The sequence below is a fragment of the Mizuhopecten yessoensis genome, unplaced genomic scaffold, assembly GCF_002113885.1.
Source record: "Mizuhopecten yessoensis strain PY_sf001 unplaced genomic scaffold, ASM211388v2 scaffold1883, whole genome shotgun sequence".
NCBI lineage: Eukaryota > Metazoa > Mollusca > Bivalvia > Pectinida > Pectinidae > Mizuhopecten > Mizuhopecten yessoensis.
This window is the reverse complement of record NW_018404269.1, coordinates 1,500,602-1,517,670: the sequence shown is the minus strand read 5'-3', so window position 1 is coordinate 1,517,670 and position 17,069 is coordinate 1,500,602. Positions and strand designations below refer to the sequence as shown.

The 17,069-nt window shown below is 36.6% G+C and overlaps 1 protein-coding gene across 1 annotated transcript in view; it reads left to right on the top strand.

The window, feature by feature from the left end:
• The first annotated feature begins 1,407 nt into the window (after nucleotides 1-1,407).
• Nucleotides 1,408-17,069, top strand: part of LOC110442397 — a 32,491-nt gene continuing 16,829 nt past the window's right edge. The window contains exons 1-9 of the mRNA XM_021485992.1: nucleotides 1,408-1,561; nucleotides 9,921-10,030; nucleotides 10,933-11,047; nucleotides 12,132-12,208; nucleotides 13,325-13,416; nucleotides 13,773-13,826; nucleotides 14,564-14,642; nucleotides 16,242-16,320; nucleotides 16,437-16,557. Coding sequence (XP_021341667.1) covers nucleotides 1,461-1,561; nucleotides 9,921-10,030; nucleotides 10,933-11,047; nucleotides 12,132-12,208; nucleotides 13,325-13,416; nucleotides 13,773-13,826; nucleotides 14,564-14,642; nucleotides 16,242-16,320; nucleotides 16,437-16,557 — 828 coding nt within the window. The 5' untranslated portion in view covers nucleotides 1,408-1,460. The remainder of the gene's footprint in view (nucleotides 1,562-9,920; nucleotides 10,031-10,932; nucleotides 11,048-12,131; nucleotides 12,209-13,324; nucleotides 13,417-13,772; nucleotides 13,827-14,563; nucleotides 14,643-16,241; nucleotides 16,321-16,436; nucleotides 16,558-17,069) is intronic.

Genomic DNA, 17,069 nt, shown 5'->3' with positions numbered 1-17,069 from the left:
TGAGTGTAATCCGCTCTGATTGTTTGTGAGTGTAACCCTCTCTAATTATCTGTGAGTGTGATCCTCTCTGATTATCTGTGAGCGTAACCCTCTTTAATTATCTGTGAGTGTGATCCTCTTTGCCTGTGATAGTGATCCTCTTTGATTATCTGTGAGTGTGATCCCCTCTGATTGTTTGTGAGTGTAACCCTCTTTAATTGTCTGTGGGTGTGATCCTCTCTGATTGTTAGTGAGTGTAACCCTCTTTAATTATCTGTGTGTGTGGTCCTCTTTGCCTGTGATAGTGATCCTCTTTGATTATTTGTAAGTGTGATCCTCTCTGATTGTTTGTGAGTGTAACCCTCTTTAATTATCTGAGTATGATCCTCTTTGCCTGTGAATTAGTGATCCTCTTTGATTATCTGTGAGTGTGATCCTCTCTGATTGTTTGTGAGTGTAACCCTCTTTAATTATCTGCATATGATCCTCTTTGCCTGTGATAGTGATCTTCTCTGATTATCTGTGAGTGTGATCTTCTCTGATTATCTGTGAGTGTGATCTTCTCTCACTCACGATTATCTATGAGTGTGATCTTCTTTGATTATCTGTGAGTGTGATCCTCTTTGATTGTTTGTCAGTGTGACTCTTTGGTCGACTGTGAGGATGACCCTCTCTGATTTATCTGAGTATGATCCTCTTTGCCTGTGATAGTGATCTTCTTTGATTATCTGTGAGTGTAACCCTCTCTGATTTATCTGAGTATGATCCTCTTTGCCTGTGATAGTGATCCTCTTTGATTATCTGTGAGTGTGATCCTCTCTGATTGTTTGTCAGTGTGACTCTTTGATCGACTGTGAGGATGACCCTCTCTGATTTATGTGAGTGTGATCCTCTTTGATTGACTGTGGGGTGATTATTTCTTATTGTTTGGAGAGATGTATATATATTACAGAGATTGGTAACTTGTATTATATATACATATAATATATATGTTGTTTGTGAGCGTGACTCTGATTGACAGTGAGGATGACATTCTATGATTATGAGGGTGATCCTTTTTGATTGACTGTGAGGGTGATCCTCTTTAATTCACTGTGAAAATGATCCTAATTTATTGTTTGTGAGTGTTATCTTTTATTGTCTGTGAGCGTAAACCTCTGATTGACTGTTATCAATCGCTCCAAGGTTTGATTGTTTGTGAAGGTGATCCTCTTTTTCTGTATCGATGATCCTCTTTGATTGATTTTGAGGGTGATGCTGTTTGATTATGAGGGTGATCCACTTTGTCCGAGTAAGTGACCCTGTTTGACCCTGTTTTGATTGATTGTTAGGTTGAACATCTTTTCATATAAAAGTATTTGAATTTCCCGCTCACGGAATTCATTAGTAGACCAATTACGCATGCGTCAAAATGCTTAAATATCAACATCCGCTTAGTACCTCGTTCGGCGGTGAAATGTGGTTATGACAGTTTGCCTGCTATGGCAGGACTCCTCGGTTTCTTAGTCCATGTCGTGTCCGAGCTTCGGACACCGGTGGAGGAACGGAATGGCCGGAGAAGGGTCTGGGGGAGAGTTACAAGGTAAAATGCTTTTGTCGATACATCGAAGTGCATGCGTAGTAAATGATAACGGTGCCCGCGCTGCAGTGATCATCTTTCTGATCGGTTATTGACTAGTGGAGATCGATGAGACTATTTTAGACCTGCGCCACTACAACTTTTTGTCATCCAAGTTGGTTTCATAGTCTATGTAATATGATAAATTGTGTATAGTCAGTTTTTTCAATTGTGCTTTAATGGAGTTTCGGTTCCTTTCTTTATAATCAGATACTAGATAGGAACTACATGTGGAAATTTTCAAATTAATATTTACAGTACTGTCCTGTAGAGAGTAAGGTAGATGCTGCAGTCAACCGTGAAATTATATAAAGATTTAAGTTGTTTTATAATATTTTAATAGATCAGTCCATCCAGACTTGTATTTAATAGATGTAAAATAGTTTCATATAAAATATAGTGTTGTGATACATGTAATATTTAGTGAAATATATCATATTTAAAGTGTTTAAGGAAGTAACAATTTGGGGAAGGGGAAACTATGTAAGTTTCACTTCGATGGTCGAAAAGAAAAAATCTTTTCATTATGTATATCAGATGCATAGTGTATCTCATGCCTATTATTTCATTATTTCTGTGCAATTTGTTGTGCCTCATATTAATATAGTTGTTACCTGTCACACTATGAAATGTATATGAATACTCACTATAGATAAATATATTGAAGTGGGATACAGTCATACTTGACTATAAGGCTATATAGCTAGCTGGGCTCTATAAAATTAGTTATGAATATGTACTGTCATACAGCAGACCTTACAAATACTGCAGGTCATCTATGTGGATTAGATCATGACATACAAGTTAATGTACAGTACATGAAATGGAACTTTACCTGGTTTATGAAAAACTTCATCCTTTTATATTAAATTTATTTTTTATAATCAGCCGTCATTATTTAACATACACACTTGGACAACCATTGAAATATTTATGCGTGACATTGCAATGATTTGTGTGATATGTAGCTGTCACTTTCGACAGACAAATGACCAGTAAAGTGTATGATACACTTATAAATTAGTTCGTAGCAATGTATAGAAACTGACAATTGAATTGACAAATTGTTTTTGTTATATGCTAATTTACCATATGATATGTGTCAACATCTCAATTAGGAATAAACAATTAAAACAAAGTCTAATTTTCTTAATAAAGATGTCAGTGTTACCATCTAGTAAAAGCATAAGTATAAGGAAAGAACTTTGAAAGAATATAAAGCACAAAAGTTGTTATGCTTATCCACTTTCAGCTGTAAAAAAAATAGTGTATGTGTAGGAATTGATATGACAAGAAATATTGTCTTACAAAAAAACCGAAAGGTAAATACATGTATGAAGACAGCAATTCAGACCATTTCCTTGGAATAACCTTGGAGATAAGTAGAAGACGAGACTGCTTTTAATCACATGGCATGGAGATGGCAGCTTGTTTACTTTACTAGCAGCAAGAAGGCTTTTTCGGGGATATACAGTTTTTGTATTATAAGATTTGATGTAAGCATTAGTGGTAAAATTTGCAGATCTTCTTTGAGCATGAAACAAAGAAGAGCGAAGTGATCTGATAATACAGATTGATAAAGACAGGGTTTCAAACTTTCGCTGTGCTAGTTTAGAATTAACCAAAAATATAAAAGAAACCACTAAAAATAGCTTAATTATAAGTAGGGAATGTGGAAACCCAGATTTATGACATGCTTTAATTATCCATCTCATTAACAAATTACGACTGTTTTAATAAATAAAAACAGGAAAATGAATTTCCCCAAAATCTGATATGTCATGTGAACACATTAAGATAGATATATATATAGGTATACTAACTATTGTTCAGAATTTCACTTAAGCACCTTTGTCTAGAAGGCTTTTCTATTTTAATGTGACATCATTTCAGATTTAGCTCTCATTTTCATTATCATCCGTCAAATTTCTTTATGATACAACTTATCCTAGCTATGTTTTGAACATTATAACTGCTTTTTATCAGAGATTGTTTACTGTATGTCTATAGATAGACATTTATCTTCATGACTGATCAAATTATACCAATTGTTTGACAGTTATATTATCTAGGCATATCATTAGTGATACAGCCATATATATCAAATGATGTGGGCGTCAGGCTTTTGATCTGTGTGTCAGAGTTATGCATAAAACTTAATTTTGAAACAAGAATTTATCACTGGCACATATATTTGCATATTATATATGATACATATTTAGCAATGTACACCAATTACGACATCAGGGATATATCAATACCTCACTATAGGTGCAATAATTAAAATGTTGTTTTGTTTTCCCTTTTCCTACTTATAAACTGATAAGTAGCTTATAGGCTACTCAAACAGTTTTAACTAAACTGAATAACTGTAATTTTATTTTTCCTCAGCAATTGCTTTATCAGCAATGAGTACATTATCAGATGGTGGACTGTTTTTGTCTTTGGTCAGTCATGAGTGTCATATCAGTTATCACTCCTTAAACAGTTTTTGTTATCAGTATATTTTAGAAAATGCTGGATGGATCATTCTCAAATTTCATTTGTCAAGTATTGGTTTCTCTTGGTGCTTTGTTGTACATATTCAATTTTGAGACTGATTTCAAAAACAATTTGGCTGTCAGGTGGCCATCTTGAATTTGACTGTAAAAGCTTGTTTTTGGCTTGCTATTATTACTTATAATGTACATTGTACTGGATCAATCTTATTCAAAGTTCATATGAAGGTTCCCTTTGATCTTAATTTTACATGTCCAATTGTAGAACTGATCACAAAAGGAAGAATAAGGCAACCATCTCTATTGAGAGTGCTTTAACAAGTTGATTTCCGTTATAGTCAACAGGGGCTGGCAACAATAGATATGGAATACATTCCTGTAAACATATACAATGTATGTACTTGTGTATTTTAGCCCATCTGGCCCGAGAGACTGGTGAGCTTATATTATGCCATTGTGTGTTATCTGTCTGTCGTCATTAAACAATATTTTCTTAAGAACCGAAACAGTCATGATATTTGGCTGGTAGCCTTCTTGGATAAAGCCTGGCAAAGGTTGCAAACAAAAATGATCTTGACTTCTTTAAAGATCGGACAGTTTGGTCGAATATGTAAAAAAATATACAATTTCTTCTTAAGATCCGAAAGTCTTCAAGCTATATTAGGCTGGTAGCTTCCTGGGATGCAGCCTGACAAAGTTTGCAAACAAAGTTATTTTTGACCTTCTTTCAAGGTCATAGGGGTTAAATATATCAAAACTAAAACAATTTCTCTTAAAGAACCAAAGTTATATAATTAGCTACCTGGAATTAAGGCTGAAAAAGGTTTGGAAACAACTTCTCCTGAAGAACCAAAAGTCCTAATTCCTGACATTTGACTGGTAAATTCCTATAATTGAGCAAGACAAATATTGCGAAATTAAATTATACATGTTCAATATCGAAACTGATCTCACAAACAAGATGGCTGCTAGGCAGTCATCTTGGAATTTGACCATTTAAGTTTGTTATATTTCTCAGAAGGTACTGGAGGAATGGATTTCTCTTTCAATTTCTTTTCATTAGTCCTCTTGGTTCTTAGTTGTGCATGTTTTCCATTTTAGCTTGACTCGAAAGGAAATTGTAAGCTTGATCAAAAGATGGATGGCAGAAATAAAAGAATCGTCTTTGTTCTTTTTTGACATTACTTTTCTAGTCATAGACACTAAATGATTTATAATCTAATTTTGAAAAGACAGTGTCAAACACAGCAGTATGAATGATCTATCGACACATGATGCATTTACTGTTGACATGTCTTTATCTATCCAATAGGTAAGGGAACAAAAATCAAATTATTGAACTAATAAAAATCTGATGATGGTGGGTGGCGAGACATTCTGGCATCTCTTTTATTAATGTCTTACCCAACTACCCACCACACAAAGTCAGGGAAGTGAGAGAGAAAGGAGGTATTTCGAAATGTTGCTCTATGGATTCTGACGTATGTAGGGTATGATTTGCATAGACATGTCAGTGATTGTCAACACGGGCTTCATCTTCATGTTAATTAATCTACTACACCATTAAATTATTCACCGACACACTGTTTCGACAGACCTGGTGTTACATCTTTGATTTATTACAATCACAGACATGATATCTACTCTTAATTTAGATTTTTTATTCATCTTCATACAGTTATAAACAATAATTTGAAAGTACAATAGATTTTTTTTACATTTTTGACCCATCCTCTGCCATGTGGATAAGATGGTAATTTATAATGTGTCAGTTGTATTTTTGATTGCAAGTTTTATTCTTATTTTACTTTCAAATTTATTTATGGAAGTACATTGAACCTGGTATTGCGATTTGTTTTGTAATTACTTGCTGAGTAATATAAACATGTCATTTGGGTGACGGCCATATACATAACATAGATAACGTGAGGCGTTATATAAAGTAGCAGTCCGATGGACAGTCGTTACGCAATATACGTCGTAGTGATGTAACAGCAATAAAAGAAAAGGTATTTTAAATACATGTACCTTAATGATTAGCTACATATTATCATCTGATTAGAATATTTTATCAGTTTGATTTATAGCCCTGTATCAGTAATGGTGGCTGTATTGAAGTGACAGTTACATGACCTGAAAATTCTTAAAAATATTAATAATGAAACAGTTTGTTCACCTGATGTTATGAAATTTCATTCATGTATACAGATACATCTTGGGATGGCAGAGTTTCACCAAAGTTTTGGTCAGTGTGACCTATATTTTTACCTTGAAACTCCATCAAAAATGTTTCATTTCTGGGGAATATGGTCACTGTGACCTATATGGCATCATAATTGTTGTCCATATCACAGACATTCTATTGTTTCCAGTAAAAAATACATTAGAACTTTGTCCTCAGTGTTTTTTGAATTACATGTGAACCACCATATTATACTTGACATACTTTTTGACCTAAGAAGTCTGCCCAAGAGATTTAAAAAAATGAACATTTAATTGTATAATCCTGGAATCTGTCCATTCAAAATTGTATAAAGTTGTCTGGTTGAGTTTGTTAGCTAACCGACTCCATCATCAAAATTGCTCTGTTTCATCAGATCACACATGTTATTAAATGAAAACAAAAATTGCCATGGGACCTTATCAGCAGATACAGTAATCAATGCAATATTCCAGAATAATTTGGCAAATCATTAGCCCCTTTATTTAAATGGGGAGTTCAGCTTGAGAGTGGGATAAAAAAAACTTAATGGATTTGCTGCAGTGGGAAAGTAGTCCAAATAGGTGCAGGTATCCTGTTAGTGGGAAAGTGTCAAACTAAAGGTGTCACTTTCATAATTTACCCTTGTACAGCGCCCTTATATATATATATATATATATATATATATATATATGTGTGTGTGTGGTACTTCCCTTACAAGGGCCCGGGGTATTTCCTGAGATAAAGTTTGGTAAAAAAAGAAATAACAAAAAAAGTGACACGACTTAATTAGCCATGTTGTGGATGTATCTGTAGGGACCATGGTCATTGTGGATGTGTGTATTTATAGTTACTATAAATACACACATCCACGCTAACCATGGTCCCTACAGACACTGTCAGTATCTATAGTTACTATAAATACACACATCCACGCTAACCATGGTCCCTACAGACACTGTCAGTATCTATAGTTACTATAAATACACACAGCCACAATAACCATGGTCCTTACAGACACTGTCAGTAATTATAGTTACTATAAACACACATCCACAATAACCATGGTCTCTACACACACTGTCAGTAACTATAGTTACTGACAGTGTGTGTAGAGACCATGGTTATTGTGAATGTGTGTATTTATAGTAACTATAGTTACTGGCCTTGTCTGTAGAGACAATGGTTATTATGGATATGTGTATTTATAGTAGCTATAGTTACTGACATTGTGTGTAGGGACCATGGTTATTGTGGATGGGTGTATTTATAGTAACTATAAATACACACATCCACAATAACCATGGTCCTTACACACACTGTCAGTAACTATAGTTACTGACAGTGTGTGTAGGGACCATGGCTATTGTGGATGTGTTTATTTATAGTAACTATAGTGACTGACAGTGTCTGTAGGGACCATGGTTACCGTGGATGTGTGTGTTTATAGTAACTATAGTTACTGACAGTGTGTGTAAGGACCATGGTTATTGTGGATGTGTGTTTATAGTAACTATAATTACTGACAGTGTCTGTAAGGACCATGGTTATTGTGGCTGTGTGTATTTATAGTAACTATAGATACTGACAGTGTATGTAGGGACCATGGTTATTTTGGATATGTGTATTTATAGTAACTATAGTTACTGAAAGTGTGTGTAGGGACCATGGTTATTGTGGATGTGACTAGAGTTACAGACATTGTCTGTAGGGACCATGGTTATTGTGGATATGTGTATTTATAGTAACTATAGTTACTGAAAGTGTGTGTAGGGACCATGGTTATTGTGGATGTGACTAGAGTTACAGACATTGTCTGCAGGGACCATGGTTATTGTGGGTGGGTGTATTTATAGTAACTATAGATACTGACAGTGTCTGCAGGGACCATGGTTATTGTGGATGTGTATATGTATAGTAACTATAGTTACTGACAGTGTGTGTGGGGACCATGGTTATTGTGGATGTGTATATGTATAGTAACTATAGTTACTGACAGTGTGTGTGGGGACCATGGTTATTGTGGATGTGTATATGTATAGTAACTATAGTTACTGACAGTGTGTATAGGGACCATGGTTATTGTGGATGTGTGTATTTATAGTAACTATCGTTACTGACCTTGTCTGTAGGGCCCATGGTTATTGTGGATGTGTGTATTTATAGTAACTATAGTTACTGCCAGTGTGTGTAGGGACCATGGTTATTGTGGATGTGTGTATTTATAGTAACTATAGTTACTGAAAGTGTGTGTAGGGACCATGGTTATTGTGGATGTGACTAGAGTTACAGACATTGTCTGTAGGGACCATGGTTATTGTGGATGGGTGTATTTATAGTAACTATAGTTACTGACATTGTGTGTAGGGACCATGGTTATTGTGGATGTGACTAGAGTTACAGACATTGTCTGTAGGGACCATGGTTATTGTGGATATGTGTATTTATAGTAACTATAGTTACTGACAGTGTGTGTAGGGACCATGGTTATTGTGGATGTGACTAGAGTTACAGACATTGTCTGTAGGGACCATGGTTATTGTGGGTGGGTGTATTTATAGTAACTATAGATACTGACAGTGTCTGCAGGGACCATGGTTATTGTGGATGTGTATATTTATAGTAACTATAGTTACTGACAGTGTCTGTAGGGACCATGGTTATTGTGAATGTGTGTATTTATAGTAACTATAGTTACTGACCTTGTCTGTAGGGACCATGGTTATTGTTGATTTGTGTATTTATAGTAACTATAGTTACTGACCCTGTCTGTAGGGACCATGTTTATTGTGAATGTGTGTATTAATAGTAACTATAGTTACTGACAGTGTGTATAGGGACCATGGTTATTGTGGATGTGTGTATTTATAGTAACTATAGATACTGACAGTGTGTGTAGGGACAATGGTTAATGTGGATGTGTGTATTTTGGTAACTATATATACTGACAGTGTGTGTAGGGACCATGGTTATTGTGGATGTGTGTATTTTGGTAACTATAGATACTGACAATGTGTGTAGGGACCATGGTTATTGTGGATGTGTGTGTTTTGGTAACTATAGATACTGACGGTGTGTGTTGGGACCATGGTTATTGTGGATGTGTGTATTTTGGTAACTATAGATACTGACAGTGTCTGTGGGGACCATGGTTATTGTGGATGTGTGTTTATAGTAACTATAGTTACTGACCTTGTCTGTAGGGACCATGGTTATTGTGGATGTGTGTATTTATAGTAACTATAGTTACTGACCTTGTCTGTAGGGACCATGTGTATTTATAGTAACTATAGTTACTGACATTGTGTGTAGGGACCATGGTTATTGTTGATGTGTGTATTTATAGTAACTATAGTTACTGACCTTGTCTGTAGGGACCATGATTATTGTCGATGTGTGTATTTATAGTAACTATAGTTACTGACAGTGTGTGTAGGGACCATGGTTATTGTGGCTGTGTGTATTTATAGTAACTATAGATACTGACCTGGTCTGTAGGGACCATGTTTATTGTGGATGTGTGTATTTATAGTAACTATAGTTACTGACCTTGTCTGTAGGGACCATGGTTAATGTCGATGTGTGTATTTATAGTAACTATAGTGATATGCATGATATATTTCAGGGACTTACTGACAGTTTACAAACAGTATGCCTGTAGTAAGAACAGACTTCCTACATGCCGTCTTCGAGAAGCCTTCAATTCCCTCCACCTTTTTCCATCCAACTCACAGGGTATGTATAACCTCAATTAATAAAATGTCTCTTTGAACTAGAAAAAAAAACTATCGGTGGAGAAAAACAAATGCATTGCAACTTATTCATTTTGTCTCCACCCTCCCTCTTATTGAATAAGAGGAAACACATTGTATAAGGAACAGTTCTTCTTTTGGTTTTCCTTATATCTTCTTGTCCGGTATGTAACTTTTAAAGTATTAGATCTCATGATGATCTCGTAGTATACCAATGCATTATCTATGGATGGTGTGCAGTGCGATATAATTAGATCGCTGTCACCTTCACCTCTAGGTCAAATGTCAAATAAGTACAAGACTTTATAACTTTCAATCCATTAACCCTTTCACCACCTTAGACCATAATGGACCCATCACCATAAATGCATGGTAGAGTCTACTAAGGTACCTAAGGGTGAAAGAGTTAAGGTGCCTTGATACGTGTACCTGAAATTGAAATATACATCATGTATCTGCATCTCACAAAGAAGGTATGGAATGTGTTAGATCTCCATGGCCTTCATGTCCAGGTCCATAGTGAAATAAGTGCAAATCAGGCATACATATTGGCTTAAAGCGGAAACATGTGTTTTTGTTATAAATCAAATCTCTTTTTTAATAAAGTTAAATTCATTGGTCCATTGATAATTAAGGGGGGAATATTTCAACGGCTAAAATAAGACTACTGCTAAAATATGTACGTTTACAGTATGTTGACATGAACAAAACATATCAGACATGGAATAAGTACCTCACTGTAATTCCAGATACAAGGAAGTATTCATATACCTTAACACCTACACAAATCTTTTTAAAAAACAGATTTGGCATGTTTATAGCATATTTGAATCCATGGTTTGTCTGATGTTGTGGGATATTGATAGATATGTTCTGGTTTTACAGTGTATGAGATGGTGCAGTGTGCTGTAGAATGTGGCAGCCCCTGTGAACTAGACAATATCAGCTTTGGGGAATTCTGTGTACTGGTGTCGGAACTCCAAACTTACTACCTCAGGAAGTGAGTATCTGTGCTGTTAGATCATGAGATTTACTCCATAAGAGTACAAGTACTGGAATACCTGAGGAAGTGAGTATGTGTTACGTTAGACCGAGAGAAATCCTCTTTCAGGAAATGAGTATTGGAGCAAAAGACTTGCCACCTCTGGAATTTACTTGGTAGTATGTGAAATGTAAGAGCACTCACAAGGCTAACAACCTCTGGCAGTGAGGAGTATGTGTGGTGTAATTATATAAGATCACTCACAAGGCTAACAACCTCTGGCAGTGAGGAGTATGTGAGATGTAATTATATAAGATCACTCACAAGGCTAACAACCTCTGGCAGTGAGGAGTATGTGAGATGTTATTATATAAGATCACTCACAAGGCTAACAACCTCAGGAAGTGAGTATCTATGATCTAGGAGTGTTCATGACACACACTGCCAATGGTAGTAAGTATCTGTGACATCAGAACACTGGATTTACTACCTTAGGAGCAGTGAGTATATGGAGCTTCAGGTTTACTCCTTCAGGAATTGGGTGTGTATCACTATTCGTTATCAGAACACTAAAAACACTCCTCCTTCAGAAATCATGTATCTCTATGAAGTCAGAGCACAGATTTACTGCTTTAGGAATAGAGTATCTGTGGTCTCAGAGCATCAGACATGTGCCGACAGGTTTTAAGTACTGTATAACGGCATTTTTCGCTCAGTCAAATTTTTGCCCTTCGCCAGAATTATCCACCTAGTGTTGATGGGTGTATTTAGGCATGCAGGAAAAGCAAAAATTAAACTGCAGTAAAAAAAAAACACGGTATACAGTATATGTTTATCAGTGCATTCAGACTTATTCCTTTAGAAATGAAGTGTATACAATATTAAAATGCTAGACACTTCTCTTTGAAATGAGTATATCTGTGATGTCAGCATTGGATCTAGGTAACCGTGATGTCTATAACAGGCTTGCTACCTTTGTGAGTGAATGATTGTGATATCAGAGCAGCGTATCGTTGTAAAAAGCATGTACCCAGGTACTTGTGTACTGGTGTTGAAGACTCATTGCCATGTATATTCCTTGACTCACTGATCTGTGTTTTAGACCAGTGACACCTCAACCACGGTCCATGTACAGAGAGAGATCGTCATCCAGTCCTTGCAAACGGTGGCAGCATAGAGGTATGGTAGTCAAGAGATATAATGAGTTTGACTTAACGATCCCTGTCAGACAGGCAAAGCAATAACTACAAATTCCACTGTAATTTTTCTTACATACAGTAACCTCCTCTTAAATTCATTTTGACTATCAATGTAGCATAACAGGGCCAGCCTACTACCATTGACAAGTTAGCAGCACAGTTGGTAAGGGAGACTATATAATGATCAAAGGGCCAGGATTATAGTCCTGCTCTGGCCTCACTGCAGATTTACACTTAGAATGCTGTTGTTTTTTGTTCATTCTAACTTCTAATATTTTGCATAAAAGTTCAGCAGGGCATGGTTTTCTTATCGGGAAATAGTCATGACAAAAAAAAAAATCAAATGCATAGTCCCAATTTTTGGCAGTGGTATATATGGAGATCCTTAATGAAAGAATAATGAGGATGCAATCTAATTAAAATCATATCTTCACATCGCTCCCGTTTTCTGATGTGTCGCGTTGAATTTTAATTAGATTGATGAGGATGTTGAGGATGTTGACTGGTTATGGTTATGAGTTCAATTGAAGCATTGATAGGCTTTCTAGAGATAGACGCATTGAAATGTATATTACACATGTACTGGAAGGAATTGATTAAGATATAAGATACTGATGTGACCCAGTGATTGGATGTTGATAAGATTGACCTATTGGATGCTGCATTAAATGCTGGGGTTCGATTCCTCGATCAGACGTGAAAAGGTATGGGGTCACCTGCTTGACCACGTGGGTTTTCTTCGGGTACTCTGGTTTCCTCCTGCAATAGAACCTGTGCAAGCTAAAATCCGGACCAACAAGAGTGATTGATATAAGCTGAAAAAACTTGTTTCATAATTGTTGTAAAATAAAGAAAGTTTACATTAAATGCTGTGTATCTTGCTCACTACTTTCCTTTTACTTCACAAGTTTTGAAGCATTTGGTTCAATGTTACAGCACACTAAGACTGCCAGTTTATGTTGGGATGCTGGAATGGGTATTACCTTTTGGACGTGTTGATGTCTACGTTATGATTGAAGTTAACACCAGTAAAGTAGACAAGTGTATGACCATTGTTCACTTGTTTTCCTATGCTGTGTACATTTACTTGTTATAGTGTTCCTCGGCGGATCTTGTAACCCTACAAGCTGGCGACAGGATACAGCTATCCCATTCTTCAAACAGCATGGCATCACCTTCTACAACCCAGTAAGTTAGACACCATCAACTACACCGGGGTTAATCACTTCTCTGGTTGTGCTTTGGTCAAATTTCAATGAGGTTATTTACATCTCACTAGACTCACTTGTACAACTTGTAGATAAAATTACCAACTGGAAATGTTGTAAGGAGAGCATACCTCAACATTTACATCCGGTTGGAATCCGTTGGATTAGCTCCGTCATCCAGTGGAGAAATCAAGACCAGTCACATTGTAATGTCAAATTCCATTCGGTAGCTTGTCTTCACCATTGAGTTGATAACAAAAATCCCAACTAAAGCACAGTTAAAATGAAAGTATGTATGTGACGGCGTTATGCTGATTTATATTTTCGCTGTTACAGCAAGTGCAAAGCTGGAGGGAAGAGTTGGTGGAGCTGGAAGCTCGGGCAAAACAGGTGAGATATTATCACAGTGTATTCCGGGCTATGAAATATTTACTGCATTCCTGGTATATGGAGACACCGTCACTCGCATTAGTAGTGTTATAGAAATAGACAAAACCTGACATTTAGGATCATCCACACTATCCATGATTCCCACCGATATGAAAACAGTGAACACTTTACCAAAGCCTAATATATATATAAAAGAAGTTCAATACAAATTTATTTTTTCATTGTATTGACATAAAAAGAAGTGGAGCCGATATATATGTTGTTCACATACCTATTTCTCTAAAAATAATTGATTTTCAAAAAATAAATCTTTAGCTTTTCAAAATATGTTCTTCGGATTTATCTCAAATAATTTGGGGAACCTACTGTGAAATCAGATATTTTCGTGGGGCCAAATTTCGTGGCTTCCCAACAAAACACCATTTCATGGGTACATGAATTTGTGGATTACCCGGTACAAGTTCTCAATCAATGGAGAATTGCTTTATATCAAACTTATCATTAGTTTGTTGACCTCTGAATTTGTCGATGAAGATTACCTGCAAATCAGCGGAATTAAAAACGCCCATGGAAATTAGTGATTTCACAATAAATGAAACATTGCTTTCTAGGTCAACAAAGTTGCTCAGTGACTACAGAAACAAAATATGGAATTAGTATACAGAGATGGTCTTCCATCATTTATATTAATATCAGTTAGATTTGTTTTCTTTTAGAATGTTTCTTTTTATTTCCAGGGAGCAGACATTTTGTTTTTCGTGATTGATAACCAGACCAGGGCTATAACCTCCATGATAGAGACTGCCTATCTTGTGGGTAAGTTCAGACCGTGAGACGGTCTACCTTTATAACCTCCATGATTGAGACTGTCTATCTTGTGGGTAAGTTCAGACGGTCTACCTTTATAACCTCCATGATTGAGACTGCCTATCTTGTGGGTAAGTTCAGACGGTCAACCTTTATAACCTCCATCATAGAGACTGCCTATCTGGCGGGTAAGTTCAGAAGGTCTACCTTTATAACCTCCATGATAGAGACTGCCTATCTTGTTGGTAAGTTCAGACGGTCAACCTTTATAACCTCTATCATAGAGACTGCCTATCTGGCGGGTAAGTTCAGACGGTCTACCTTTATAACCTCCATGATAAAGACTGCCTATCTTGTGGGTAAGTTCAGACAGTCTACCTTTATAACCTCCATGATAGAGACTGCCTATCTTGTGGGTAAGTTCAGACAGTCTACCTTTATAACCTCCATCATAGAGACTGCCTATCTGGTGGGTAAGTTCAGAAGGTCTACCTTTATAACCTCCATGATTGAGACTGCCTATCTTGTTGGTAAGTTCAGACGGTCAACCTTTATAACCTCCATGATAGAGACTGCCTATCTGGCGGGTAATTTCAGAAGGTCTACCTTTATAACCTCCATGATAGAGACTGCCTATCTTATGGGTAAGTTCAGAAGGTCTACCTTTTCAACCTCCATGATAAAGACTACCTATCTTGTGGGTAAGTTCAGAAGTTCTCCCTTTATAATCTCCATGATTGAGACTGCCTATCTTGTGGGTAAGTCAGACAGTCTTCCTTTATAACCTCCATGATAGAGACTGCCTATCTGACGGGTAATTTCAGAAGGTCTACCTTTATAACCTCCATGATAGAGACTGCCTATCTTGTGGGTAAGTTCAGAAGGTCTACCTTTTCAACCTCCATGATAAAGACTACCTATCTTGTGGGTAAGTTCAGAAGTTCTACCTTTATAATCTCCATGATTGAGACTGCCTATCTTGTGGGTAAGTTCAGACGGTCTACCTTTATAACCTCCATGATTGAGACTGCCTATCTTGTGGGTAAGTTCAGAAGTTCTACCTTTATAATCTCCATGATAGAGACTGCCTATCTTGTGGGTAAGTTCAGAAGGTCTACCTTTTGGGTACCGGTCAGCTTAGATGGTTTACCATGCAGATAATAATTTCAGACATCTTATACATTGGAAGTTCTCTTTAAGGATCCCTGGTCCCACTGCGCTGTGGTTTTTATAAATACAGTAACATTCCATTGACCGGTAGCTCAACTGGTTAGAGCAATAGTATAACAATCTGAAGTCAAGTGTTTGAATCCCAGCCTAGCCCCGCTGAAGTTCTTCCACCCCGAAGACTGTTGTTGATTATATTTTGTTTATTTCATCTTAATTGCTTCTCATGAAAGTCCTGCAATGTACAGTGTTCTTTTCAGAAATGCTTTATCAAAACTATAGTCATGCCGGGAAAAAAACAGTTTCTACCACTTGTTTACATTTTTGTGCGATGGTGCGAGGATCCTTTATTGAATGAACTTGTTGGCAACTGCTTTATTTATGAAATATTTCGAATTGATTTTTTCTGTTTTAATTATTCTTCTATTTGATATTTTGCAGCCACCCGGCGGCAAGTGATTGCTATTATACATGAATATGACAAGAACATAAAGATCTGTGGGGAGGAGGTCCCAAACAGGTAGGTGTAGTGTGTCCTCTGTAGTGTTGCAGTGTCAGCTTTGCCAATTACCAGTTTCATTTTGTAATAAAATAACACGTTTTTATATATGTAACAAGTTTTATCTCTGATCACAGTGAGGTGAAGGACCTGTTGAGAGGCAGACAGATACTGGTGGATTTAGTCGAAAGAAACAGCATACCAGTGTTTACAAGCCTTAACACAGCCCTTACCTGTACCCAGACTGCACTAGACAAGGTAGGCTATAATATAATAACGCAGCCCTTACCTGTACCCAGACTGCACTAGACAAGGTAGGCTATAATATATAATAACACAGCCATTCCCTGTACTAGACAAGGTAGACTTTAATATAATAACACGGCCATTACCTGTACTCGGACTGTACTGGACAAGGGAGGCTACAATATAATAACACAGCCATTACCTGTACCCAGACTGTACTAGACAAGGTAGGCTATAATATAATAACACGGTCATTACCTGTACTCGGACTGTACTGGACAAGGTAGGCTACAATATAATAACACAGCCATTACCTGTACCCGGACTGTACTAGACAAGGTAGGCTACAATATATAATAACACAGCCATTACCTGTACTAGACAAGGTAGACTATAATATAATAACACAGCCCTTACCTGTACCCGGACTGTACTAGACAAGGTAGACTATAATATAATAACACGGCCATTACCTGTACCCGGACTGTACTAGACAAGGTAGACTATAATATAATAACACGGCC